At 40.2% G+C, this 26,428-nt stretch overlaps 2 protein-coding genes across 3 annotated transcripts in view; one reads left to right on the top strand and one right to left on the bottom strand.

Moving 5' to 3' along the window:
- The first annotated feature begins 3,136 nt into the window (after positions 1–3,136).
- atp2a1l (ATPase sarcoplasmic/endoplasmic reticulum Ca2+ transporting 1, like) lies at positions 3,137–17,445 on the top strand. Its single transcript, XM_007572784.2, has 23 exons — positions 3,137–3,409; positions 4,045–4,062; positions 4,235–4,317; positions 5,511–5,615; positions 6,873–7,011; positions 8,893–8,973; positions 9,061–9,146; positions 9,233–9,530; positions 9,625–9,791; positions 10,398–10,486; positions 10,579–10,681; positions 10,773–10,904; positions 11,018–11,134; positions 11,210–11,428; positions 12,262–12,373; positions 12,514–12,737; positions 12,837–13,057; positions 13,132–13,334; positions 13,418–13,503; positions 13,587–13,720; positions 13,800–13,917; positions 14,601–14,718; positions 16,805–17,445. The coding sequence occupies exons 1-23, from the start codon at positions 3,292–3,294 to the stop codon at positions 16,822–16,824; spliced, it is 2,991 nt and encodes a 996-aa protein (XP_007572846.1). The 5' UTR covers positions 3,137–3,291; the 3' UTR covers positions 16,825–17,445.
- sult1st6 (sulfotransferase family 1, cytosolic sulfotransferase 6) overlaps positions 17,208–26,428 on the bottom strand; it is a 16,971-nt gene continuing 7,750 nt past the window's right edge. The window contains exons 2-8 of one of the 2 annotated variants that reach the window (XM_016661044.1): positions 24,812–25,327; positions 23,933–24,061; positions 21,781–21,878; positions 21,465–21,591; positions 20,534–20,628; positions 19,419–19,599; positions 17,208–17,756 (exon numbers count right to left, since the gene is read on the bottom strand). In XM_016661044.1, the coding sequence (XP_016516530.1) occupies positions 17,644–17,756; positions 19,419–19,599; positions 20,534–20,628; positions 21,465–21,591; positions 21,781–21,878; positions 23,933–24,061; positions 24,812–24,998 (930 nt within the window). In that variant the 5' untranslated portion in view covers positions 24,999–25,327 and the 3' untranslated portion in view covers positions 17,208–17,643. Of the gene's footprint in view, positions 17,757–19,418; positions 19,600–20,533; positions 20,629–21,464; positions 21,592–21,780; positions 21,879–23,932; positions 24,062–24,811; positions 25,517–26,428 lie in introns of those variants that run through there. The other variant, XM_007572785.2, reaches the window with a different exon arrangement.

The following is a 26,428-nucleotide window of genomic DNA, read 5'->3' as shown; positions in this document are numbered from 1 at the left end:
AGTTTTTAGTGCAAATATGTTAGTACATTTGAATTAAGACAAAACTTACAAGTAGTTTTTCAGCAAGATATCGATGCTTGTTTTCAGTCAATAATTCATAAATATTGATGAAAAATGTCTTGTAAGTTCAGTAAGTGTCGAGTACTTTAACAATCAGCTGTAGTTGTTATTACCAACAGCAGAGGAGGATATTTACAGCTCTGAAAACAAACAGTAAATCAGCACGCTGAGTTTTTACCAGCTTCCCTCACTGCACCGGTTCCACCACAAGAGGCCAATGTCCTGCTCTGGACCCGGATTGTCTCTGATGCTTTCCCTTCCTCATAAAAAACAAACAAATAAATAAATAAATAAAACTTGATCCTGGAGGATCTGCAGGCGGGAGCTACTCTTCTGTGATGTGATATCTTGGCATTCCCGTCCCCCAGCCATCATTCCTCTGCTGCTCTTTCTTCATATGTCCACTCAGGGTTCATTCACACCAGTCCTGTTTGGTCCGTTTTAATCAAACTCCAGTTCGTTTGCCTAGAAAGTCTGATTCGTTTGGAGAGGTGTGAATGCATAACTGAACTCAGATGTGGACCAAAGTGCAAATTCTGGTCTATATGATGGAGTATTAGGGCCTTTGTAGAAAAAAGTTAATTTTTGCCTAATACTCTATATATGTTGTATATAGTTCATAATAATGTTACTCGAGTAAAAGTTAGAGGTATGGTGTAGTAAAATCCAACTGAAAAGTGAAAAAAAATTATGAAGATAAATCTCAGAACTTCCATGCATTGTCTTTACACCCTTGTCCCTTAGTGGGGTCGGGAGTGTTGCTGCTGCCTCTCCAGCTAACGTTCTGGGCGAGAGGCGGGGTCACCCTGGACAGGTCGCCAGTCTGTCAACACAGAGACAAACAACCATGCACACACACACTCACACCTAGGGGCAATTTGGAGATGCCAATTAACCTGATAGTCATGTTTTTGGACTGTGGGAGGAAACCGGAGTACCCGGAGAAAACCCACACATGCACAGGGAGAACATGCAAACTCCATGCAGAAAGACTGGGGCTGGGAATCGAACCCAGAACCTTCTTGCTGCAAGGCAACAGCTCTACCAACTGCACCACTGTGCAGCCCAATCTCAGAACTTTTCTAGAAAAAACATGGAAATTTCTGAGTTTCAAAAGTTCAATCTTTTTTTACTTTTGAGACTCCAAGTTTTTTCTCTGGAATTTCTGAGATTAATCTCAAAATTTCTGCGGCTTTTTTTCTAGCAAATATTTGACTTTTCAAACTCAAAACTTTCCTTTTTTTAAAATAAAATTTCTGAAATTAATCTCTTGGCTGAAACTTACATTTCTTTTTTTGTTTTTCTATCTCCAAAAGCTGTAATACAGTCATGTAGGTCTGTGGTTCAGCTGAAACCATGAGCTCTGCTCCTAAAGCAGGAAGTGAACTACAGCGCACGGCATTCTGGGTAAATATACCCAAAACAAGCATGTTTTTTGTTAGTTTTTTTACACCAAAGATAAAAGAGAAATCCTACAACTGTTAAACCTGACACCACTCCATTTTTGTTGCATTTCATGAAGAAGGAGGTTGTGCTCATGCCTATTTAGCAGTTTTTGGGTCATTTCCTTCAGTGGTTCTTGGTGCAGCGCCCCCACAGGCGAGGAGGGGAATAGGTTTTTCAAAGAGTTGGGATTATTTATTAATCCTTTATGTCAACCCATAGAAAGGAGGGGATGCATATTATATTCCTTAAAGCTCCAGTGTGTAACTTTTATGTTAAATATGGTTTTTTTCCCCAGATTTGTTAAAGCTGTCACTGTGTTGTGACAGTATGAGACAGAGCTACTACTGCTGACTAAATAAATACACACAAAAAAAACAATCAGAGCCAGGAGGGTTGTCAATCAACCTTGTGTATTCGCTGCTAAATGTGCTAAAGGCATAAAAACAAGTTACTGTTACAGGAAAACCATTTATCTGCCATTATGGGAGGCCATGCTAACTGGACTTAGCATTCGTGACAGGCAGCGGTAGCTGCAGAGGGAGGATAAGCAGCGTCATACCGAGGGCGATTGACAGCACCAAAACTCTCCTCCTGGCTCTGATTGGTTGTTTCTAGATAACCAATCAATCTCAACCCAAACTGTCACAACACAGTGACAGTTTCAACAAAAATGTAAAAAAAAATACTTTTTATAAACTTGCATACTGCAGCTTTAACAGGTAAAAATGGAACAAGAAAATATACACAAATATTTACAATAAATTACATACAGTAAAGAGATCGAGTCATCCAGTTCATGTTATATGCATTGCAGTGTGAAAGAGATCTGCACCAACTGAAAATGAAACAAATGTTTTCAGGTTTATTTGTGTAGCACATTTCAGCAACAAAGCAGTTCAAGGTGCTTTACATCATAAAAACACTAAGATACAAAGTCACAGAACACAGACTCAACAACTGAAGCATCCATTTTGTCAAGTGTCATCGCTGTACATCAGAATGTTGATTTAATGAGGAGCCAATCAACATTTGTCGGTTGGGGACAAATGTTGCAGTTACAGTCCCCAATCGAACCCAATCTACTGGGTGTGAAAACACTTTATGTCTCATCTAACTGGGTGGGCATCTGTGTAAAATCGCAGATGCTTCTAAACATGCTTGCAGAGATTTCAGGGATGAGCAGCTTCACCTGTGCCAACTGTGCCAGCTTGTTCCCTGAGTCAGTCTGCCTCCCACCAGTTTGGCCATCGTATTGAGCAGAAACCAGTTGATCCGTCAATCAGTGCCCCCCACAGCCCTCCCTCTGCGCTCCCTCCAGTCCACCCGCCCTTTCATAATCTCCCATCTTTGCTCTCTCACCTTCTCCCTTCTTCTTATTCCACTGACCATGCATGTTCCAAAAACAGGTCTCATTTCCATTCGCAACACCTCCTTCTCCTTCCAGCCCCTCTCCTGCATCACCTCCTACTTTCCAAATCCAACTCCATAGTTTCACCTCCTCATTGCTCCACCTCAAACCCCACCCTTCAACCCCCACCACCAGCATGTCGGCCTATGCAGGAATTTGGAGTGGGGTGTTCCTCCCATCCCCTAGCCCATTCGGGGTATAAAACCCTCCGTCTGTACGCACCCATTCGCTCTTTCTGTCAGTCCAGCACTCCTGAATTGGAGGGTGCCACACTTCTAGGTGAGGGCGGTGGACCAAGGGTTGAACATTGCAGAAACAGAAGCACAGCAACAGGAGAATAAGAGCGTGGATAGGCACGGCTAGTCTATCCTGAGAGGATGGAGAACGCACACACAAAGTCAACGGCAGAATGCCTGGCTTTCTTCGGGGTGAACGAGAACGTCGGCCTCTCTCCCGACCAGGTCAAGAAGAGCCTGGAGAAATACGGCTTCAATGGTGAGAGTCCAGGCAATGGGGATGGAGGGGTTTGGCATTTAGTCCGTTCAGAAAACTACGTTACTTCCACCAGACATCTTCTGGTTTTCAGTTGGGTTGACATCAGCGTAGCTTTCTGAAAACTCTCGTTGCTTTAGAGTGAACTTACAACAGCTGGTAAAATGCAGAGATACTGAGAAGCAGAGACTTTTGCTGGCTGTGAGGAGCTATTTAAAGATAGCCGAAGAAGATGGCTGGAGAGCGAGAGAGACAGGTGACGGCTCAAGAAACTTCCTGGGTGATATATGGACCGGCTCAACCAGCAGAGGCAGATCATTTTAGAGTTGGTAATGCAGACAGGGCCTTAGATGGGTTATTTGCTGATATATCTGATCAATAACCGTTGGCTAAGGGTCTTCATTGCATGAATTGTCTGTAAACATTTTAGTGAACGATCATTTGACAGAAGAACACTGCGGCTTGACTTTTTTAATTGAAGTTCCTTCACAAATTTGAGAAATCTTTGCGTTTTGGTGAATTTATGTTGAGAATTTCCCCGAACATTTCATGAAAACATGCTTCTCCAGTGAACACTGACTAAACGATGCATTTCCTTGTCTCTCTCTGCCTCCGCCATGCCTCAACTTGATCTCCAGAGCTTCCTGCTGAGGAAGGTAAGTGTCCTTCCTCAGCATGTGTCCGCTCCACATGAGCGCCAATTACATTGAGCAATCCCATTAAGCAATGACATAACAGGAAAAGTTGGACGATGTTTGTCCGTCATTGGCGACGATTTCTCAATATTCCCTCCTGTCATTGGCTGATTTGACTGTTTGTGTCTCTCAGGCAAGAGCATCTGGGAGCTGATCATTGAGCAGTTTGAGGACTTGCTCGTCAGGATCTTGCTGCTAGCCGCATGCATCTCTTTTGTAAGTTATTTCATGCCATTTATCTTCCACCTTCATTGACATTAACACATTTAAAAGCTTTAAAAACACATGAAGACTTTCACTTTTTCATTTAATCTTCAATCACGAAAACCAATGTAGCAAATCCAGACTTGTCAATCACAACCCTTGTGGCCACTTTTGTGAAATACAACTCTACATCCCCCCTTCTTCAAGGCCCTCGACCCCTCTATGTATTTTTAAAGACGACAACTTGAGAAGCCGCAGCGCAAAGGGCTTGTAGGAGGTGTATTAATTGCTGTGCCTAGTTTTCGTGGCCAGCTGTCTCGATGGCCTTAGAAGGCGAATATTAAGAAGCCAACGGGAGAAGGGGGCCCGTGAAAGTGTAGGGGGGCTGAAGGGGTGAGGGGTTTATTTTAAGAAAGCCCCCAAGCTGAGAGGAGAAACCGAATCCTTCGGGAAAGGTCAGGCGTGAAGGAAGAGATGGAGGAACTCCTCAGGAGGAAACCAGGAGAGGAGAGAAGCTACAGGGTTAAAATTAATGAGGATTGTGTCATCATACAAATTATGTTCAAGACTGTTGTTCAAAACAAAACGTAAATATTTGATAACCCAAGCACAGAGTTGGATAGTAACTACATTTACTTCAGTAATGTTTTTGTAAAAAGTCTTGTAAAAGTCTTTTTTTCTTTTTGTTTTCACCTGAGTACTTTCACTATGAAGTATCGCTTCGTGCACTTGAGTAAAATTTCTGTAAACTCTACCCACTGTGAGTAACGTCAATGAATGAAGAAGCTTGTTTTCACAAAAAAAAATCACCAGACACAGATAAACACCTGCAGTTTTTTTTCATAATACATTGAAAGAAATTTATGTTTTGGCTACTTTTGTTGGTGTGTAATTGTTATTCATATGAATTACTTTCATATTTATCTTTAAAATACTAAAATGTAAACATAACTATATACTTTATCTATCTGATTATGTAATTTTGATGTTTTGATTAGTTAGTACTTGAGTTGCAATTTTACGAAACATTTTTTAGTGCTGCTCTTACTTGAATGCACTTTCTGGGTACTCTACCCACCTCTGTCTAAGTATTTATACATTTCTAAAGCTTCAGACAGTTTTATTTCTCAGAATCCGGACAGGGAATCACCTGAACAGAGTGATTTGTTGACTTTCGTTGACTGTTTTTCCTGTTCTGACCTCAGGTGCTGGCCTGGTTCGAGGAGGGCGAGGAGACCGTCACCGCCTTCGTGGAGCCCTTCGTCATCCTTCTTATCCTCATCGCTAACGCCGTCGTCGGAGTGTGGCAGGTCGGTGACACCGGCCCAAGACATTGAGCAATATCTCCACACGTATCCATTTCAGCGATGACAGAAAGTACTCAGGTTTTCGGTTACGGCCCCTGTTCCGCACCCAGACGCGGTTGCTTCACACCGAAGCTAAAAATAGCTCCGAGATTAAGCTAGCTTAATTCTTCTCGTCATGCAGAAACTATTAGTCAGTCTTAAAGATTATGGAGAACAAGCAGCTGAAACGTATCTCTGCTGGTGTTTTTATGGATGCAAACGATGAATTGTTAATTAATGGTTTACTGGATTAGAATCAGATCCAATCGATTACCTTCACGAATAATATCCGCTTAGACCTTGTTGTAGTTTGGCTTCCATCCAGCAGAGGGCGCCGTTGGTCATCCTTAAACGGATGGCGGATCAGGAAAGAGAAACGGTCCAAATGGAGTCTGGTTTGGGATGGAAAATGCACTTTATGCGGTTCTGTTTTGAAATATAAACATTTGACAAGCCTATGTTTAACCTTAATAGCTCACATTTAGCCAAGCAGCACCAACTTCTCACTCAGAAATTACTGATTTGCTAGGAAGGCGAGGATGTGATGATGACAGAAAAGTGGAGAGCGTACAAAGTAACAATGTATAAAAATGTATAAAAACAAGGTTCAGATATAATGTGAATTTTTAACTTGAGCATATTATGAAAAATGTAGCCCTTTGTGTTGTAGAAAGATGGTCAAATACAAAAGAAAACTCAGCTTTTTAAAAAAATGGCTGCTTGGCAATTAGACCAATAAGAGCAATTAAACTTAGTTTAACTCATCCTTAGCTGTTTTCTTCAGTTTTTAAATCTTGTCTCAATATTATCAGAAGTGGGCAGAGTAACCAAAAATTTTGCTCAAGTAAGAGTAGCACTACTTTAACATATTTCTACTGAAGTAAAAGTAAAAAGTGGCCATCCAAGAAATTACTCAAGAGTCTGCTCAAGAACTGAGTAACTGATCAAATAATTAGTCCTTTAATATTTAGAAATTACATCATCAGACAGACCAAAAAAAAATATAGCTAAGTGGAAAGTTTGGTATTTTAAGGACCAAAATGACAATAATTCATTTATGTAACAAAAAACAACAAAATCAGGCAAAACAAAAAACTTCCAAATCTGTTTCTTTCAATAAAAAGGTTCAAAAAAGTTACTTAAATAAATATAATTGAGTAAATGCAACTAGTTACTACCTGCCCACCTCTGAACATCATCTCCTCACTTGTCTGTCCTCAGGAGCGTAACGCTGAAAGCGCCATCGAGGCTCTCAAGGAGTATGAGCCTGAGATGGGCAAAGTTTACCGTTCTGACAGAAAGAGTGTGCAGAGGATCAAGGCCAGAGAAATCGTCCCTGGAGACATTGTGGAGGTGTCTGGTAAGAGCTGCTCAGGCTCGTCACTGTGGCTGAAAGATTGGATTTCTGTGAGATGATGAGAGGCAACAGGTCCTGACAGCAAAAAGCACCACAAATATTGGGCTTTGTGTAATCTTTAATTCTACCAGGACTTTCCTTTAGACTGAAGAGACATCCATGTTTCGGATTTGACCCAGCATGAGTTCTGATTTTAATCTGACAGAAAATCTGTGGAGGGAGATAAAGATGATGGAGATGGCAAAGAGGCCTTCCAACCTCATCATCACCATAGATAAATGTTTGTTTTTACTTTAGTATATTCTTTATATTATTTTATTATCTTTTGAGAGATGTCTGTCTCACTTCTTTGATGGAGTATTAGGGCCATGCTAAGAAAAAAATTAAATTACGAGAATAAAGTCTGTTCTTAAATATTACAAGTTTATTCTTGTAATATTATTACTTAATCCTCAATTTTTTTTTATAATTATTATGGTAATACTTTGTTGTTTAATTCCTGTCAGAAATAAGCTTCACAGTTGAATGGATTTATTTATTTTTTTACCTAAATATTTTATTGAAATGTTCTACTTTGAAGATACAACCACATAGCAGCTTGAGCAAACCTATTTTATAATAACTACATCACAGTAACATAAAACTAAAAGTCCATTTTGGGGCTACAGCTAATCAACGCCAGAGAAATGAAAAACAAAATAAAAAGTTTAACAAAGAAAAAACACAGCTTCTGAAAACAACAGGGATAATTATCAAACGAATTGGAAACAGTTTTACTTCCTGCTTCAATTGATGAATTTCAGGCTGTGTTTAGGGAATCGGAGCGAACAGTACGATCATGGAAAAGCGCTGTGCCTTTTTAAGGCGATGTGTGCAGCCCTGCGGAGCAAACATGCTGACTGTAGCGAATCGTGAGTATAAATACCCTGACCAGCGGCTGCTTCATTTCTTCTCCCCAGCCGGCCATCGTTCACTTTCCTTCATCTGTCCTGTGCACCTGTCATCCATCCAGCTGGACTGCTCAGCTTAGAGCTGCATTAAACCTCGCTTCATTATGAAATCCACAGGTTGATTTATAGTGTTTTCTAATGACTTTGGGGTCATTTGCAAATTAATTCTTAGAGGTATTTTCCTTGCTTTGACACATTTATGCTCTCCAGTTAGGGAGAAGCTAGATTAGATACAACACACCACAAGTCAGTAAAACAGGACAAATAAATAATCTAAAAAATGGTGAAACAAGGTAAAATATGCTCAGGAAAAAATGGAAAATAAAAAAGACTCAGCTTGTCCCTGGCTCAAGCCATTTACTGCATGTCTGCCATTTTCCTGTCAAAAACAGTTTTTTACAGGCCACCAGTGCCAAAAAAAACCCCTAAAACTGAATGATTTGATAACAGTCGTGTTGTGGTTAAATATTTAGACCATTCTTAATGATTAAAGGGGGAATGTTGGTATTGCAATCAAACCCTTCTTATAATGGCTGGGCAGCTTTTTCTGCATGTTTTGATTGGTAATTTTATAATTTTTGTGCGGTGCTGAGCTCCAAGGCCTCCATGCCATCACCCTAATCTTTAGTTTCCTTCAGTCTCAATTAGATTCAAGCCAGGACTCCCTCTGGCCGCTCCGAAACATTAACATTACTTCCAGTTGTATTAAATATACTCGAAATTTAAAGATCACCTTAAAACAAAATTTGAATAATTATGGGCTTAAATATTCAGATTAGTTTCTACGTGTTTATTTGATCTTTTTTCATGTATTTTAATTAATTTTTTTGATATTGAATTTTGGCTGCAGCTGTAGAAAAACTAACCCACACTTCAATGAACCCTTCATGGTTTATGTAGGAGTTCAGTAGATTATTCTCTATAATCCCAACAGTTGGTGACAAAGTCCCCGCTGACATCAGGATTGTTTCCATCAAGTCCACCACCCTGCGTGTTGACCAGTCCATCCTCACTGGTAAAGTTTCCTAAAAAATATCTTAGTTGTGTTTTTATTCTTCTATCTCTGTGGCGTTTGGTAAATCTTTTGTTTTTTGCTCCTCAGGTGAGTCCGTCAGTGTGATCAAGCACAATGAGCCCGTCCCCGACCTCAGAGCCGTCAACCAGGACAAGAAGAACATGCTTTTCTCTGTGAGTGTCCTGCTGCTGTCCAGTTCATCACCAATTTGTCTCTGTTGCACCTGACGTCGTTCATCTAACTTTCACTGCTGCTGCAGGGCACCAACATCGCTGCTGGCAAGGCCATTGGCGTGGTTGCAGCCACCGGCGTCTCCACCGAGATCGGCAAGATCCGTGACCAGATGGCCGCCACCGAGCAGGAGAAGACTCCTCTGCAGGCCAAGCTGGACGAGTTCGGCGAGCAGCTGTCCAAGGTTATCTCACTCATCTGTGTCGCCGTCTGGGCCATCAACATCGGCCACTTCAACGACCCAGTCCACGGTGGCTCATGGATCCGTGGTGCCGTCTACTACTTCAAGATTGCCGTTGCTTTGGCTGTGGCTGCCATTCCTGAGGGTAAGGAGGGAAAATAAAGAGTTTTCTTTTGTTCTCTTCCTTGTTTTCCTCTTTGTTTATCAATTGACTTTAAGTATCCTTCATGAACACCAAGGTCTGCCTGCTGTCATCACCACCTGTCTGGCTCTTGGCACCCGCCGTATGGCCAAGAAGAACGCCATCGTCAGGAGTCTGCCCTCTGTGGAGACCCTGGGCTGCACCTCCGTCATCTGCTCCGACAAGACTGGCACCCTCACAACCAACCAGATGTGTGTGACCAAGGTGGGTGTTTACTAAAGAAGAATGATAAATGGCCTGCACTGGTATAGTTCTTTACCAAGTTCAGAGGATCCCAAAGCTCTTCAAACATTAAATTCAGTCATTCAATGTTGTGTTCCTGTTGGTGTTTGAAAAGGGGCCACAACCAGCAGGTGATTAACAGGCTTCTGTATTACTTGATGGCATGCAGAGGAGGGCATGTACTCATTTGAATCAACTATTCTCTAATAGAGACACATCTAAAATATGCAGGGCAGTGGTTCCTGAGGACCAGAACTGAGAAACACTCTTCTATCGGGCGACGGTGGTAGGAGTTCGTCTTTTAACCGGTGGGTTGCCGGTTTGAGATGATGGTGATATGGTGGCCCACTGACCACCAGAACAGCTGATTCAAATGTTTGCATGATCTCCTCTGCATGCCATCTGCTGCAGAAGCCTGTTAATCACCCACTTATTCAAGTCAGGTGAATAAGGGAATCGCCTAAAACATGCAGGGCAGTGGTCCTGGAGGACTGGAATTGAGAAACTCTGCTATTGAATGATATGTTGATAGTTTTCTGTCGGAGACTGCATTTATCAAAGGAAAACCAATCGTTTCCTCTCCTCCAGATGTTTGTTATCAAGAACGTTGATGGGGACCATGTTGACCTTGATGCCTTTGACATCTCTGGCTCCAAGTACACCCCCGAGGGCGAGGTGTAAGTCTGTCTTCACTATAATTCGTCATTGTTCAGAGACCATTGATGCTCTTGAATCACGTATTTATTTGGATTTGCCCCTTTCCCTTCAGTTCCCAGGGAGGTAACAAGGTGAACTGCAGCCAATACGATGGCCTCGTTGAGCTGGCAACCATCTGTGCTCTGTGCAACGACTCCTCTCTGGACTACAATGAGGTAAACCTCAAAGCTGCCTGTGTGCCAGAGAGAAACCCAACCACTGTCAGTGATGAAACCAAGTCACCCTATCATCGTCTTTGTTCTCCAGTCCAAGAAGATCTATGAAAAGGTCGGTGAGGCCACTGAGACTGCCCTGTGCTGCCTGGTTGAGAAGATGAACGTCTTCAACAGCAATGTGAAGAACCTGTCCAGGATTGAGAGAGCCAACGCCTGCTGCTCTGTAAGTTTGCTCTTCACATACGTAAAGCTACGAGAATCATTGCTCTTGGTTAAATATTTAGCGACTGTGACGTACTTGATAGTAATGCCTCCCTTCTCTTTATCCTCTCAAAGGTGATTAAGCAGCTCATGAAGAAGAACTTTACTCTGGAGTTCTCCCGTGACAGGAAGTCCATGTCTGTGTACTGCACTCCAGGCAAGGGCGATGGTGGCGCCAAGATGTTCGTTAAGGTGGGTTCTTATTCTGTTGTGCACCAATCTGAGCCTTAATAAGGCATTCCTTATCCAATCCTGCTGTCTCTGCAGGGTGCCCCTGAGGGTGTGATTGAGAGGTGTGCCTATGTCCGCGTTGGCACCACCCGCGTTCCCTTGACCAACGCCATCAAGGACAAGATCATGGCCGTCATCAGGGACTGGGGTACCGGCCGTGACACTCTGCGTTGTCTGGCTCTTGCCACACGCGACAGCCCACTGAAGCCAGAGGAGATGAACCTTGAGGACTCAACCAAGTTTGCCGATTATGAGGTGGGACATGGATATCGGCTGTTATGAGATGTCGAGTCAGAATACCATAGTTCACCATATGACAAAGTTAAGACTGTTGCCTTTATCTGACTGTCATTGGGATGGAGATGGAGTACACCATGGAAAAGCCACCAGTCCATCAAAGGACAACATAGAGGCAGTCAAACTTAGGGCAAGTTAGAGAGACTACTTAACCTAACAGCCATGTATTTGGACAATGGGAGAAAGCTGGACTACCCAGAGAGAACCCATACATGTGCAGGGAGACTGTAGAAACTCCATGCAAGGATTCAACCCCAGGACCTTAAAGGCAACAGTGGTACCAACATGCATCACACACAACATACAACACATCCACCTACATGTTTGTCTTGTCTGATTCTGTACTTAAAATCTTACATAGTATTGATAGGAATTTTCTTCTACAATAACCATTGGTTGTCAAAAAGGCACAAAGCAACCCCATGCCAGGTGAAAAGTAAAACACTGATGGGTACGAGACATCTTGTGTTAGACAATGTCTTGACTTTTCATGCCTGACTTCCTCCTGTATGAAATGACCAAAACTCTGAAGGGGCAAACAATACCAAAGCACCAAAATTTAGGAGAGGATGTAAAGTAGACGTGTTTGTTGAACCGAATACGTTGTGTGCACATAAAGTGTTCGTCCATTAACCATGTTGTGTGATGAAGTAACAGTCTGGCAGTGGGAAGCTTCTTTTAAATCACATGATGGTGTAGTAGCTTTGAAACCACAACCAGATTCCAGTCAATGATTTGCTCGATATTGAGACTTTAACAACATGCCTTAATCGTCACCCTTCCCTCCTCAGACTGATCTGACCTTCGTTGGCTGTGTTGGTATGCTGGATCCCCCTCGTAAGGAGGTCACTGGCTCCATCGAGCTGTGCAGAGCTGCTGGAATCCGTGTCATTATGATCACTGGTTAGTATCGGGCAATTTCACAATCTGATCGCAGGCTGTGTTAATGTAATGCCTCATGCATAGTAAAATGCTAAGCATGTTTCTGGAGAGTTAAAACAATCCTTCAAATTGGAGACCAAATGTTTCCCTTTGGATTCTAGGTGACAACAAGGGAACTGCTATTGCTATCTGCCGTCGCATTGGCATCTTCGGTGAGGATGAGGATGTTTCTGGCAGGGCCTACACCGGACGTGAGTTTGACGATCTGCCCATTAGCGAGCAGTCCGAGGCCGTGCGCAGGGCTTGCTGCTTCGCCCGTGTGGAGCCAGCCCACAAGTCCAAGATTGTTGAGTTTCTTCAGGGTTACGATGACATTACAGCCATGGTAAGAGCTCTGCACCTTGTGAATGCAGCCTTAACTTGATACGTGTGATGTCATTCAGTACATCAAAATCTAAATGATGGTTGTTTCTTCCCACCACAGACCGGTGATGGAGTGAACGATGCCCCGGCCCTGAAGAAGGCCGAGATCGGCATCGCCATGGGCTCTGGCACTGCCGTTGCCAAGTCTGCCTCTGAGATGGTCCTGGCTGACGACAACTTTTCCTCCATTGTGGCTGCTGTTGAGGAAGGCAGAGCTATTTACAACAACATGAAGCAGTTCATCCGCTACCTCATCTCCTCCAACGTCGGTGAGGTTGTCTGGTGAGTGACTTGTGTGACTTAAGCAATGTCTTTCCTTCGTTCCTTGAGTTAACCTAAGTTGTCTGTTTGTTCAGTATCTTCCTGACCGCTGCTCTGGGTCTGCCTGAGGCTTTGATCCCCGTCCAGCTGCTCTGGGTCAACCTGGTCACTGATGGTCTGCCCGCCACCGCTCTGGGCTTCAACCCTCCTGATCTGGACATCATGGGCAAACCCCCACGTTCCCCCAAGGAGCCTTTGATCTCTGGATGGCTGTTCTTCAGATACATGGCTATTGGTGGTAAGTAAGAGATTTAGTTTGGGTTTCATTTAATTGTAGGACAAACTCTTGCAGACGTTGATGCTGGTGTCCAACCCCAACAGGATACGTTGGTGCTGCCACTGTTGGCGGTGCTGCCTGGTGGTTCCTCTATGACTCCACCGGACCCGGCATCACCTACTACCAGCTGGTAAGCTATGGTGTCTTTTTCTATACGTCTTCCACCAATACAGCTGAAATGCCTCACTGAGCCCCCCCATCTTTCTGGTCTAGTCCCACTTCATGCAGTGCCACGATGAGAACGAGGACTTCGCCGGTCTCGACTGCGAGATCTTTGAGGCAACTCCACCCATGACCATGGCCCTGTCTGTGCTGGTCACCATTGAGATGTGCAACGCTCTCAACAGGTTCTTAACCTTCATAATCACAAATAAATCTTAGGTCTGCTTTGTTAGCCTCAACTGATGTGTCCCTGTCTTTGGCCAGCCTGTCTGAGAATCAGTCTCTGGTGCGTATGCCCCCATGGAGCAACTTCTGGCTGCTTGCCGCCATGACCCTGTCCATGTCCCTGCACTTCATGATCATCTATGTTGACCCACTGCCTGTAAGTCCATTGTACCAATTTTGTCTCTGAATTCCATACATATTTTAAAGGTGACCTACTGTGCTTCCTGAACAGGTTAGGATTAGTCTGCAGGCTGCACAAAACACAATTAATCTTTTTTGCACAAAATCGTTCTGAGATTGATTTTGTGCAAAAAAAAAAAACAATCTCTTTTAATCCAAATAAGATGATGCTGGCCAACTAAATGTTTACACTCCCACACGAAAATGGATATGCAATCAATATCCATTTTCCTTACATCTTTGAAAAGCAAACACGGAGCCTAATGCACAACCAACAAGAATACAGCAAGTTGTCTCTGGATGGCAAGTCATAAATCCTAAGCAAAAATGGAAGTACAAAAAATGTGCAAAATTTGAATTATGTGTAATAGATCCCCTTTAAAAAGTCTTAAATTTGACTTGCTGAAAACTGCAGATACTCTGATGAAGGAATGTCAACGGGGTGCTTCCTATTGGTTGTGACTTAATCGGAAGGTTTTAGAAACTGCTTGTTTTCCATACACCAAAAAAATGTCTTGCTTTTTTTAAGTATCTGGGCTGTTTTTAGAAGCAGTTGAGACCCAAATGGAAGTACAAAAAAGTGCAAAAAGTGATTTTTTGAGAGGCCATTTTTAAAATGAAAGTTGCTCTGACCTCCACCTTTAACCTCCGCCTCCACAGATGATCTTCAAGCTGACCCATCTGTCATTTGAGCAGTGGATGATGGTCCTGAAACTTTCCTTCCCTGTCATCCTCATTGATGAGGTGTTGAAGTTCATGGCCCGCAACTACGTTGAGAGTGAGTAGCCTCACGCTTTTGGGCGTCTGCCATTTAAAATAAGTAAAAAGTTTCCTGAAGTAACCATTCATATTAATTTCTCTGCTGGATAATTCATTAATACCTCATTGTTTTAAGGAATCATTAATATTTTTACAGTTTTCATCACTGCAAATTTCCCTTCATTAACTTCCATTAAGTTTGTTTGACCTTACCTGACCTGTGTCATGTCTCTCACCTCCTTTCACCATTAATTCACTCATTCTGCTCATTTCCAGAATAAATTTGAACAACCCATCTCCGTTAACCTGTAACTAAAACAAGGTATTCCACTGTTTGTCGCTAGTGGGGATAAGGTGTGCATTAGCCGTTGATGTTTGTGGTTATTTGTCTTTTCCATGTCCGGTACTTGCATTTAGTCTGTGTTTCTCCGCAATTTTAAACAACAATATAGAAAAATACATTTTTCAGTGCAGCTTCTCCTTCTGTTAGTTCTGCTTACTGCTAGTTTTGCTTCTGACACCGTGCCGGTGAGTCTGAGTCGTCACTGTTCAACGTCGTGTTGCTTTGGGTTTCCATGTCTGATAAAGAACAGGCTTAAAGTTTAGACATCTTCTACTGAAAATGTAGAAAAATAACCTTTAACTTGAGTGCATTTATTCAGTGGGGGAAAAAAATCCCACATAGAGGAATAATTGTTTTTTGAAAATACTAATAATCGGTGCCATTGATTTGTCTGAGAAAAATCTGCATTTCAGTAAAAAGATTTCAAAAGTTTTGAATGTTATATAAAAAAAATATGTAGTTTTTAAACCTTTGATGCAGATAACCAGCCCAGCAAATCAGTAGAAACCATATTAGCATCAATGCAGCTTAAACAATTAGCATTACAAAAACAACAGTTCTTATTTCTGTGAGTTTAGGTAAGGCCAGTTTAACACATTCAACTAAAAGTGCTTTACATGATGAAAACATAATAAAAATACACTGCAGTGATAAAGTAAAGGGCAGTGAAGAATTGAAACAGATGAAATTTCTGATGCATTATTAGTTAAAGGTAACACTAAACAAATGGGTTTTTAGACTTGATTTAAAGAAACTCAGTGTTTCAGCACTTTTGCAGTTTTCTAGAATGCTGCTGCCCCATGTTTGGTTCTGGTTCTGGTCCAGAGCAGAACCAGAACTAAAAGACCTGACTGGTCTGGAACATTGCTACAACAACAGCAGATCTTTAGTGTATTTTGTGCTGATTAGTTTCTCTAGATCTTACTGCGCCTTTAATCATGAACATTTTCTTCAGGTGATAAAAGGCCGACTTTGTAACCTTCTCTATGTGTCGCTGAAGGTTCAGACCTGATTTAATCCCTACACCCAGATTTCAACCCTGACCAATAGTTTCTAGCTGTAAAACCGACTGTGTGCTGCTGACTCTGGATCGCTCCTCTGTAGGTCCAGTTAGTTTTTTCTGTTCAGCTGAAGAGAAACTTGTGGCTCATCCATTTGAACTAAACATCTGTTCAGTGGTTGAAAGGATTCATGGTCGCTTGGTGACATTGTAATTAATGTAGAGCTGAGTATCATCTGCGATGATCAATTTCATAACTTGTGCTAATCTGAGCATGTAGATTTTAAATATGAGGGACCCCAAGATGGAACCCTGTGGTTCACCACTGGTGTTTTTATAACCCGTTAACAAAATGGTTAAACATTTTTTAAAATTCATTGTTTATGTCTTTACTTTTTCTACACTTTATTTTTATTTGACATAAAAATCTCCAACGTCTTTCTGTTTAGATTAAATGTGATTTATTCAATTCAAGGTATGTCAAATGCAGCATTTTTTTTTACTTAATTTTAGGCGTTTGGATAAAATCCAAATTACTTTAGTTGAGAGTTAAAATTGAATTTCACCCAACAAATTATGTAGTGTTTTATTTGTTTAGATTTTAACAATTTCAGACAGCTTGCTTCCCCAGATTTAAATAATGTCCAAAGGTTGTCGCCATTATTTTGTTTGTCTATAATAGTATTTGGACTGACTGTTCTTTGTGTTTCTATGCATTTAAAAATTGCATCCTATCTAATTGATCTGTTTCCTCTTCACCAGGCACAGAGGCTAAAAAGTAGAAATGTAGAAGAAGAAAATCTTCTCGACGCGAAGAAGAGAGAAAGCGAGATCATAACCAAAAGGGGGAGCCGTAGTTTTCCAACCAGTAGAAGAAAAGAAAACACTGGAAAATAAACATAAAAACTATAAAAACGTAACAAAAATCCACCGAAAAACAGCCTCCACCTAGAGAAAATCGAATTGAATTAAAGGAGGGAATGCCTGCTGACAAAGTATTAAAATATTTAAGATTTTATTCTAAGACTTAAAGTATGTATTAAAGGTGAATTTTTTTTGTTAACCTCTTGGATATTCTCAGCTGTTGTGTTTTTGTGTCCTCTGTCCATTTTCATATGATTGACTTTCCAGCTCAGTACTTTTATTCTAGTCTTTGTCGCTCTTCGTCTCGCGCAGCCTCCCTGCTTGGCCCGGGCTCTGTACGTCGTGTTGTAGGGTTGCAAAAAAAATGACTTCATAAGGGCAGAAAAAAAAAAACGATAACGCACGCGTCTCCAGCTGCCAGCGTTCGCCGCAGGTACCATGATGGAGGTCTCATGGCATAAAATGGGCACTCAGCCACAGCACTTCTGGTCTTATTTATTGTTTACGTGATGAGCTCTAATAAAGTGACGATTAAAAACTATTTTGTGGAACATATTTATTCACTTTTAGACATAACAAGGTGCAGTGATTAGTGTTGAAACATTTTTTTTGATCGTTTGTTTTGGTTTTAAGCTTGTGCCAAATTTGCTGACAGTGCTGCTGTTTATGTGCTGAACAGAGTCACTTCGTCGGCCTTTGGTTTGCAGGGAATCGTTTCAGAAACCCCTCCAGATCCTCTAGATGAGGCTCCTGAACGGTATGTTGACGTCCTTCATTTGCTTTTCGTAATCCTCGTCAAACATCTTTGACTGCTCGGGTGTAAAATGGTTTTTCCAATCCCCCACTTCACCTGTATTAGAAAATAAAAAAAAAACATTTAAAAATTAGAAGAACACAGATGGATATTTAGATACTCAGAAAACTCAGAAGCAAGTTTTTTGCTGATACATCTGATGGTAATTTGCCTTGTTTGGTCACATTTCCTGGGAATTAATTATTCTTATGAAAGTTTGTTTGGCTAGTTTTTGTACCCAAAAATTTAACTTGAGTTAAACATATTTTTACTTAAGTCAAATGTAGACAACCAAGAAATTACTTAATTACTTAATTACTGGTAAAGTATTTGGCAAAAAGTTTAGTCAAGCTGATCAAATTATCAATCATTTAATATTTAATAACTACATCATCGGAGGGACCAAAATGTAAAGTTTAGTGAAATTTTGATATTTTAAGGACCTAAATTAAAATAATTTATAAAATTACAAGATAAAGTCAGGCAAAATAATTTTTTCCAAATCAGTTCCTTTCAAGATAATCTTATGAAACTTTAACTGCAGGTGTGTGTCTCTGTCTGGTGAATGTTTGGTTAAAACATGTTTGTTTTTCACGCAGTAGGTAGAAAATCCAGAAATTTTACTCAAGAAATACTTCATGATAAAATTACTCAAGTAAAAGTAAAAAATAAAGCGGAATAAAAATATTCCTAAAACTACATTCTTCCCAAAAGGTTACTCAAGTAAATGTAACTATTTACTACCCGACTGGACACATTACAGCAGGAAAATACTGAAAACTGAAGGTTTTGCTACTTTGACTAATTCAGCTGGTAATAATTATCTGACCAGTTGGGGGCGCTCATGCAGCACTGGAAATTACATTTGGACAGGTGATCCTTAAATATGAATTTTAAAAAATCTATTAATACTGTGAGGTATTGGAAAAAGTAATAAAAAGGCAGCAGAACACTGAATTCCACACCGTTTGTCCTGATATTCATTCATTATTCAAAACTCAGATGTGACAGGAGTTGATTTTTCATGAAATCCCTTCAGTTCTATGACAGCAGCTTTAATGGTGCTGAGGAGCCATTTTCATATCAACAATCATCACAAGTGACTGTAAAACTAATTAACAAGAAACAATAATATGAAAACTCCTGAAACAAGCTGAAATTAACTGTAAATTTATCTTTGCTCTAACGTCAACGTGGGTGTGGGAAAGCCAACCAAAGTGTGTTCCAACTGCCAATCAGAAAACCAGTGGGATGTGGTAATCGCTGTGGTCAGTCACAAGCTAACTACAGTTAGCAACACAAGCTAGCTAACAATAAGACTTTTCAAGTATTCAAATGTTAAAGGAGCGTTCACTAACAGATTGCACACGATGTGACTGTAAAGACTTGCTGATATAAAACCATCAGATGTGGAAAAAAAAACTTTACCATGATTTAAACATGGCAGCCATATTGGATTTTGAGGTTGGGGGTTGGAGAGAAAACCCTGAACTTTTTTTTCTTTTCTTCTGAGTATTTCACATTTACCAACTAGACAAATGATAAAAAACAATATTTCTAAATTTTTTTCTCTTTAACTGAAAAAGTGGTAGTAAGGTACGCTATTTCTCATATTTAGGACCACTACATCAAAGGAACCTTAGTTTGGTCACTAACTTGTATATCTCCATATATTTCCGGATATTGTGCACTGCCAAGTGATTCGCTTGACTGACTCACCTTTCCTCATGAACGGGGAGATGGACTGATCGAAAACAGGCGATGGGATGCAGGAGTAGTTGGCCATCGGGTTCTCCTTCATGCTCTTGAAGGAAGTGAGCTCAACGATCCGGTTGATGACATCATCAGAGACCGACAGGTCCAGATACCTCATGATGCGCTCCACTTCGCGGCGGGGATTCTGTAGGGATTATTGGAACGCTATTCACACTCAGACAATCAACTATGACAAAAACTGAAGCATAAATTAATGAGTTGATAGAAGTACACTGCAAAAAACACAAAATCTTACCAAGTGTTTGGTTTAGTTCCTACTGCAAATATCTTAGTTCACATGAAATAAGACAAAACTAACTTAAAAGTAACTTCAGCAAGATATAGGAGTTTGTTTTCGGTAAAAAAACAAAAAATCTACCTGTGAAGCAGGAAATGTCTCCCTTACTTTCAGCTAAATGATTTAATTTTGATGACTTAAGTGAGGCGAAAGCAGCAAAATCAGGTTTTCAAGTGAAGTGAGACAATTTGACCTGCATTACCCAATGTGGGTCCTCACAAAGATACAGAAAACCTCAGACTCTCAGCAGTCACCTTGAGCTCACCTCGAGGGAAAATGCAACACTGCAAAAAACATACAAATCTTACTATGTATTTTTGGTTTAGTTTCTAGTGCAAATATAATAGTACACTTAAAATAAGGCAAAATTAACTTAAAAAGTAATTTTCAGCAATATGTAGGTGCTTGTTTTAAGTCAATAATTCCTTCATATTGATGAAAAAGTTCTGGCAAATTATTTTACTTATAGCAAGATATTTCTACCATGTTATCAGTAAAATAATCTGTCAGTGGAACTAGAACTAAGCTGAAAAGTTATTTGTAAATTAGTTTTCTCTTATTCATAGTGTACTGAGATAACTGCACTCGAAACTAGATTTTGTGTTTTTTCAGTGTATGGTCATGTCAACCTAAAGAAAGTGTCAAACAATTTGATTAAATCGGACAAAAATCTACACTAGAATTTTTAAATCTTTTCTAAAATCTTCTTGTGTCAAATAGGTTTTAAAACTAGCATTTGATTTTTAGGTTTTAGGTCTTAATTTAACCTTAATGTCCTCACCTCTTTCATGTCCTCGTAGAAGAGGTAAAGGATATTCTTCTCCTTGCGCTCCACCCAGTAACCTTTCACATGATCATACCAGGAGCCCCAGGGCACTGAGAAGACGGATTTGGGCGTTTAAGTCGTGATTAAAAGTGTTAAAGCTCATGTTTAACAACTTGGGGGCGTTTTCTCCAACCTCTGGCAGCCAATGCTGCTACATTAACATGTGCATTCTTGATCTTAGAGTGCGAGACTCCTTTTAATTTCTTTTTTTTTCTTCCTGTTTTTACTTTTTATTATCTGATCAAAATACACACATAAATTAATGTATGTGAATTTTTAAATTTTTTGTCCTCCAAGTAAAGAACGTGTAAAAAAAAATAAGTGCAGGATAAAGCAAGTGCTTACTTCAGGCTACCATCCATTTCAAACAGTTACAAAAATATATATTATAGTATTTAAATTGTGAATATGTTTGAAATAAATTTAATCTAACTCTGTTTCTCTATTTTCATGCAAAACACTTTTAATTAACTTATGCATAAATAGTGCTTCACAATTAAAGTTAAATGGTAAAAGCGTTAAGCTTGTGATTCAGTAAAGCAGCAACTATTTCAGTAATGTCAGTTAAACCTCAGCAACGAAAAATGCAGCTGAAATTCCTGTGCAGACCTGCAGAGGTTGTTTTCCTTTCACTGGTATTTATATCTGGTGCTGGCTGGGCAAGCTGGTGCTAATCTCATCACAACTAGTGAAGCATAAGAAGATTTTTTTAAAGGGAAACACTGATTTAAAAAAAAGGAGGCAACAAAGGTTGCAGAATGTACTAATCATTGTTAAACTCAACAATGAAGTTTAGTAATATGAAGATGTGCTGACTCAGTTTAAAATGGGACTTAGTTTATTGAGTTTAAGGAGAAGCAAAAGGAATGAAATTTAACCCACTTACACTCTCCTCTCATGAACTTGTGTATGTAGCCGTCAAAGGGTCCTGGTTCAGGTTGGGTCTTATTCATCAGATCGAAGTAATAGTAGCTCACCAGGTTGTCTTTGGCATTGCGTGCGACGTAGATGGCCTTCACACGACAAGGAGAAACATGATCACAGATTTACAGCAGGAAGTCCGCGGTGAAGGTAATGTTTAGGTCTGTGTCACAGTTGTTTTTAAACCTTTAACCCCATAAATATGCAAATAATTGTCTAGTTAGGAGCTGTAAAAAGAGGCTGCAGCCTGGTTTATGAGTCTGTTGGAGATCCGGCTTTACCTTGCATTTGTTTTCCCAAAATCCTAGAGGCACCAACTGAAAAGGAAGATGTGTCTTGATGAGTCTTGGAGGGTTCATTTTGTTCAGAAGATCAAGACCTAAAACGAGAAATTCAGAAACATGTAAAAGACTTAAAATTCAACATGCAACTCTGAGTTCAGGACACACAGACAGGTTAGATAACCTGTTTAACATTTTAGATATAGTGCATTGCAAAATATTTAAAGAAGTGTTAATTGAGTTAATCTAAAGCTGATCTTATGGATCTACTAATGATTAACTGATAAGCGGCAATATTCTTAAAAACCTGAGTTTTCCCTTGAGTTAGAGGGCCGACCGTTTGTCCATAACATAAACGGCTACATTTTTCATAATATGCTAACGTTGCGCGTCAAGTAGCAACTCGACCGAATGAGTGAGTTTTATGGTGATAAATTAAGGAACTTGTCGAGTGTTTATATTTCAAAACAGAACAGAATAAAATAAATTTTGCCTCCCACACCTGACTCAATGGAAGCCCATTTCCGCCATGAAAGAAAAAATAAAAGACCAACAGGAAGTCACAATTTCGACTTTCAGAGTCATAATTATGAGATTCAAAGTCGTAATTTCGACTTCCAAAGTCATAATTATGACTTTCTGTTAGTCTTTTATTTTTTCTTTCAGGGTGGAAATGGGCTTTCAGACGACTCTGAATCGCCGTTTTCTCTTTACCGTTCTGGCATAGACATAAACATAGACATAAGGATAGACGCCTCATGGACCGCGGCCATCTTGGAGCGGTACTCCACTCAGCCTTATGTGTTTAGCAGCACAATGACGTATCAGCGNGGCCGACCGTTTGTCCATAACATAAACGGCTACATTTTTCATAATATGCTAACGTTGCGCGTCAAGTAGCAACTCGACCGAATGAGTGAGTTTTAAGGTGATAAGGAACTTGTCGAGTGTTTATATTCCAAAACAGAACAGAATAAAATACATTTTGCCCCCCACACCTGACTCAATGGAAGCCCATTTCCGAAAAAATAAAAGACCAACAGGAAGTCACAATTTCGACTTTCAAAGTCATAATTATGAGATTCAAAGTCATAATTTCGACTTTCAAAGTCATAATTTCGACTTTCAAAGTCATAATTATGAGATTCAAAGTCATAATTTCGACTTTCAAAGTCATAATGATGACTTTCAATCTCAAATGACTTTGAAAGTCATCATTATGACTTTCTGTTGGTCTTTTATTTTTTCTTTCATGGCGGAAATGGGCTTTCGGACGACTCTGAATCGCCGTTTTCTCTTTACCGTTCTGGCATAGACATAAACATAGACATAAGATAATTATTATATATATTATATTATGTCTATGGACATAAATACATATATGCGTTCTGGCACAAGTCCTTCTCTTCTGGCATGGCCACCATCTTTTGTTTCTGTATCAACGGATCCCATTAATGATGACCAGTGTCGCCATCTACTGGATGGCGGCCAAACTACAACACTATAAAATAAGGTCTAAGCGGCTTTTATTAGTTAATCGGTTGGAACTATTTTCGAAAAAAGATTCATATAGGCTACTGATAATTTCATCCAAGCGTTTTGATAATCAAAAGTTTTTTCATCAAAATTTAAATGTTATTTTTTCTGGTTATAGCATCTTGTAGAGCTTGTAGAGACACCCCCCCCAAAAAAACAGGAAAGTGGTTGAAACATTGACTTAGGGTGTTGAATATAAATTCATCCCACAATCCAATTTTTTATTTCAAAAAAAAAATTTTTTAAACATGTCTTATTTTCCCTCCTTTTCAGAATTATTTACTATTTTACGCAGCTCCAACACATAAAACTCCAATAAAATACATTTAAGTTTGTTGTGAAAAACTGCGGTTAGTTTTTAAATTCATGAAATATAAAGAGTTAAATCTATTAATGTTTGAGCCACATACTTTGATGATCGTGTTAAAGGGAAATTCTTACAGGGTAGTAGTGCATTGAGGTGCATTAGACTGGAATAATCGTATGATAACATCCCCCATAAATGGTTTTTACAGATTCTGACACAAAACAAACAGAAGAACAAGCTAACAACACTTCACAATCTTCCATCCCAATTAAAAATGAAGGAACAATAATTAGAGGGATGAATGCACACCTGACGGGATCGGGGGTGGAGAGCAGATTTCTAGGAATGGACTCCGGACCGGGGTGGGAGCTCGTTTGCAAGCCTCTGCGTCTCCGTTGTGAAGAAGAAGGTCAATTATCTCCTGAGTCCATGTGGTCCCTAAGGTCCAAAACATAAATCCAATCATTTATCAAGAATATGAAACATTGATTCCCGTCTATTATGTTGCATCAGAAATTGTGCTCAGTCACCCTGGGAAATTTGGGGAACTTGTCAACTTAGAGGATGTTGCAACAGCCAGTAAATATTATTACAAAACTGGGAAACCAACTCAACCACGTTAGCTTAAAGGGAGAGGAAAGATTTATGTTTGTAGAGATGATATGAGAAGTCAATGACATCACAGCACTGCAAAAACAGAAAAACATACCAAATATTTTTGGTTTATTTAGTGCAAATATCTAAGTACACTTGGAATAACTATTTTACAGGTAACTTTTCAGCAAGTTATAAAAGTTTTTTTATGCAAATAGTTCCTTAATATTGATGAAAAAGTACTAGTTCCACTGGCAGATTATGTCACTTGTAAAATGGAAAAAAAAATCTCTTGGTATATGTGAAATAATCTTCCAATGGAACTAGAACTTTTTCATCAATATTAAGGAACTATATTTACTTAAAACAAACTCACTGCACAAGAAACTACACTCAAAATACTCGGTAAGAGTTTTGTTTTTTGCATTGTAGTATTTTCCCTCAAGGTGAGCGCCAAGTGACTGGTGAGAGTTTTTTCCTTGCAGTCCAAATTTTCTATGACAAGCAGCAACTTTCATCAAACAATCTTGTTCAGAGTGATAGATACAGAGATTTAGGGTTAATTTTTACCACGTTTGTGTCTGGAGGCTGTACCTGCTTTGGGGTAGGTTGCGATGAGGAGGTCTGATGGGTCAGGACGGAAAGCCCAGATGGAGTCCCAGTTGTTGGCGATGTGGCACATGAGAGGAACCCCTCTGATGTGGATGAGAGGGAAGCGAGTGATGGAGGAGCTGGCCTTCTCTATGGCCTCCTTGTAGGATAACTCCTTCTCCTCTGCCATGACCGATGCCGATCCGCTTGGGCGAGGAAAATCAGAAAAGAGTTTCAGCAGTGAAATGGCTGAAGAAGTGAAGAAGTGGTCGTTCTCCCCGAAGTTCTGACTTCAGCGGCTTGCCCGGGTGCTGGCTCTGTCAACATTCAAGTTCGATTTGCTTCTGCACACAAAGACCTACAACTGTTGACTGTTGCTCCCTGCGTGACCGCCAAGCCCACAGTCAGTGTGCATACTTCCTTGTCCCTGCCATTGTCTCCTCCTTGCGTTGTTACCTGCCTCCCAGGATTCTGTTTTCTGGATTTCTTGTTGTGTTGAGAGTAAATCCTCCCCAGAAGCTGAAAGCAAAAAAAAAAAACCAAAAAAAAAATCAACAACCTGTCAGAAGATTTTTCTCAGCAAAATTGCTTCAATCTCCTGAAATGTGTTTGCTTTCCCTTCTCTTTATATTTTTGTAACCCGGCTGCCTGAGTGCCTGTACCAGGTTCTTATCTCATTGTGATCTACGCTAAAGTACTCTTATGTAACAATCCCAGTTACGTATGAATTCAACTTCTTTCTTTCTCACACTTTTCTTAACCGTTTCCCCTGTAATTTGAGGAAGGGACAAGGGAGGGAACCGAAAGAGCCATTCAGACATGAGGTGCAGCCAGAAAACATGCCTGACAGATGGGTTTAATTTTTCACAGAACATCGTGTAATTGCGTAGTGTTCCTGGGGGACGGCTCAAATGTCATTCAGTCTTCTCAACTAATACGAAGAAATCACAAGTTATTCGTAAAAGATAAGAGGAAATCTGTGGAAACTCTCCAGCTAAAACACACTTTTGGACCCTTTTAAAGTCAACACAAAGCCAGTCCACACCGGAAAACAATGCTTGCTACATGCCTGTAGAGTAAACACATTTTTCGTGTCTAGGTCAATTAGTGTGATATCTTCAGATTTCTGCATGTTCTGCTTCGTTTATTTTAGCCACAGGCGGCTGTTTATACTTTACATTCCAGGATTTCCAGTCTTTACATCCGGCTGACAGTAGAAACAATGTTTTCTCTGTAAATAAGCTCAGCCAAGCAGTTGCATGAGACGCAAAACAAAGGACTGCTACACTGTTTAGCACCTTTTTCTTTTCTTCTTTAAGAAACTGTGGAAATGCGGACAATATAAGCTTAGAGCTGACAGTGATTTTATAAAATACAACTTCACAGATCTTTGAAAGAAAGAATTGGACGTTGAAGTTTTGAGTTTTTTGGGGATTGATCAAAATTATCCACACAACCTACAATAAACCAACAACAATATGTATTGTGACAGACATGAGATCAATATTGATAGATAATATGTCCGATAGAATATTCAATAATTTCACTGAGCTCTGATTCACATCCGCGCAGCATTCTGGGGGATGTAGGCAGAGAAATGACTTCATTGATGCTCAGCCT

The sequence above is a fragment of the Poecilia formosa genome, unplaced genomic scaffold, assembly GCF_000485575.1.
Source record: "Poecilia formosa unplaced genomic scaffold, Poecilia_formosa-5.1.2 Scaffold308, whole genome shotgun sequence".
NCBI classification, from domain to species: Eukaryota; Metazoa; Chordata; class Actinopteri; order Cyprinodontiformes; family Poeciliidae; genus Poecilia; species Poecilia formosa.
This window is presented reverse-complemented; position numbering and strand designations above follow the sequence as displayed.

What these genes read in the sequence shown, in the direction of transcription:
- atp2a1l (XM_007572784.2), top strand. Translation starts at nt 3,292, where the DNA reads ATGGAGAACGCACACACAAAGTCAACGGCAGAATGCCTGGCTTTCTTC. An exon ending in GAGCCAACGCCTGCTGCTCT is followed by an intron (nt 10,905 to 11,017) that starts GTAAGTTTGCTC and finishes ATCCTCTCAAAG; the next exon opens with GTGATTAAGCAGCTCATGAA. An exon ending in CAGATACATGGCTATTGGTG is followed by an intron (nt 13,335 to 13,417) that starts GTAAGTAAGAGA and finishes CAACCCCAACAG; the next exon opens with GATACGTTGGTGCTGCCACT.